This window comes from Aedes albopictus, chromosome 1 (assembly GCF_035046485.1).
Source record: "Aedes albopictus strain Foshan chromosome 1, AalbF5, whole genome shotgun sequence".
In the NCBI taxonomy this organism is placed as follows: Eukaryota; Metazoa; Arthropoda; class Insecta; order Diptera; family Culicidae; genus Aedes; species Aedes albopictus.
This window is the reverse complement of record NC_085136.1, coordinates 137423526-137425782: the sequence shown is the minus strand read 5'-3', so window position 1 is coordinate 137425782 and position 2257 is coordinate 137423526. Positions and strand designations below refer to the sequence as shown.

Genomic DNA, 2257 nt, shown 5'->3' with positions numbered 1-2257 from the left:
AAAACGATCCCGATACACGACAGTCGGTCGGCGGATATATTTTCCTGCAGAACGGTGGAGCTGTCACTGCACTATCAACAACCGAGCCCCACATTGATATCACCTGGACAAAGCCTATTTCATACTCTCTAGAACATATACCACCACATGATCATTTTGCATGTGTATATTGTGTGGCAGGCTCGAACATACTCTACGTCCAAGGAAGTCAAGGAAATTTGCATTACGGGAAGTTCCTGGATTGTAGGGGAATTGAACCCGTGACCCTAAGTATGGTCAGGTCATACTGAATACCCACACGCTAACAGCTGCTCAGGGCCCAAGATAATATATAATAGAAAACCAGCGAAAGATTCTATGGTTTGCCACGCACTCGTGATCAACACAAACTAGTACTTAACGTCTAAGTTGACTTGAAGCGAGTAGCCCAGGATTGGCTCAAGCAGCAGAGAAGGATTCTTCATATGGCGTAGATTCATCGGAGAGCTGCAACCTACCATTCTAGTTAGTTAGTAAGACTTAAAATACTAATCATAAGATGCAACGCATTTATTCATTTTAAGACAATACAAAACAGATCAGTTATTTAGTTAGTGTTAGCGCTTCCAAACACTCGATAATGTTCTTTTAATCGCATTGCATTAACCTCAATGAATCCAGTAGCAGCATACGGTGAAAGAGTTCCGTGCACATCCATCGACGCCAGTTCCTGATTGTAGATAGTTTTTGTAGATTCTCTGGAAACAGCCATAACGTGTCCTTTGTATATTTCCAAAGTAACCTTTCCAGAAACATTTTTCTGTGCCGCAACCAGACAATTTCTGACATACTCTGCTTCCGGTGAGTACCAGAATCCATTGTAAACGTAGTCTGCCATCTTCAATGCCAGAAATGACTTGACGCGGAAAATTTCCCGGTCCAGGCAGTACACCTCCATATCTTTGTGAGCCACATGCAAGATAGTTGCGCCAGGTGTTTCGTACACTCCTCTCGATTTCAAACCAAGGAACCGATTTTCCACCAAATCCACCCTGCCCACTCCGTGTTCACCTCCTATCTTGTTGAGGAATGTTAGAACGTCAAAAGGCGTTTGCACCGTCTTTCCACTGGAATACTCGAACACACTTACTGGCAACCCTTCTTTGAATGTAATATCCACTTTGACGGGAGTATTAGGGCTTTTGAGGGCACACTGTGTCATCTGGTAAAGCTCTTCCGGAGCAGCCTGAGATGGATTCTCTAAAATTCCAGATTCATAGCTGATATGCATAATATTCGCATCCATTGACCAGGGAGCTTTCGGCGTTGCACTCACTGGAATTCCATGTTTCTTTGCGTATTCCAACAAATCCGTTCTGCCTTGGAAGCGTTCACAAAACTCCGGCAATCGCCATGGGGCAATGACTTTGATCTTCGGGTCCAAAGCATAGCAGCTCAGCTCAAACCTTATCTGATCGTTGCCCTTGCCGGTCGCACCATGCGAGATAATGCTACACGCACGTTCGCCTGCAGACTCCATCAGTCCGATCGAAATACACGGCCTTGCCAGAGAAGTCCCCAGCAGGTACCGGTCCTCGTAAACCAATCCCATCTGAATCGCTGGCCAAACGAACTTTTCCACAAACATCCGCTTCATGTCCTTAACGATGACATCCTTGGCCCCGATGCGGAGCGCCTTCTCCCGTGCTGCGGCAAAGTCTTCATCTTGGCCAACGTCGGCCATGAAGCAGATCACTTCGTATCCCTTTTCGAGAAGCCATTTCAAAATGCAACTAGTGTCCAAACCGCCGGAGTAGGCAAGTAGAATTTTCTCCTTTCCGGACATGGTACTTGGTATGCTGCTAGCTGTTCAACTGTCACTGCGAAACTGATGTCAATATTTTCATTATAAGTAAAATATTCAAATTCGTGAGCGCTATTAATCAGCGTGGCTGGGTCATCACAGCGCTGATAACACAATTTCGCACTTGTTGTTTACAAAGGAGTCTCGCAAGAGGTAAATTACTTATCAGTTAACTTGTGTTCTATATTAAGTAACTTGATGATGCAAAACAGCTTGTTAAATCATTGTTAATTGATCATGACGTTTTTCATAACTTTGGTGATGATAAGCCGATTGTATAAGTTTATACATTTGTACGATCATTTCTTCGGGAAGGTAATGAAGTTTTTCGGTGTGTCCTTTGCGAGTAGAATGAGAATGCAAATTTTCAAAATATTTTACTTAAGTGAACAGATTTTGCTTGCAAAATAATAT

At 43.6% G+C, this 2257-nt stretch overlaps 1 protein-coding gene across 1 annotated transcript; it reads right to left on the bottom strand.

Moving 5' to 3' along the window:
* Positions 1–534: 534 nt before the first annotated feature.
* LOC109423053 (argininosuccinate synthase) lies at positions 535–1886 on the bottom strand. The gene has a single exon (XM_019697954.3). It carries the CDS (start codon positions 1823–1825, stop codon positions 587–589), a length of 1239 nt encoding a protein of 412 aa, XP_019553499.2. The 5' UTR covers positions 1826–1886; the 3' UTR covers positions 535–586.
* Positions 1887–2257: the final 371 nt, after the last annotated feature.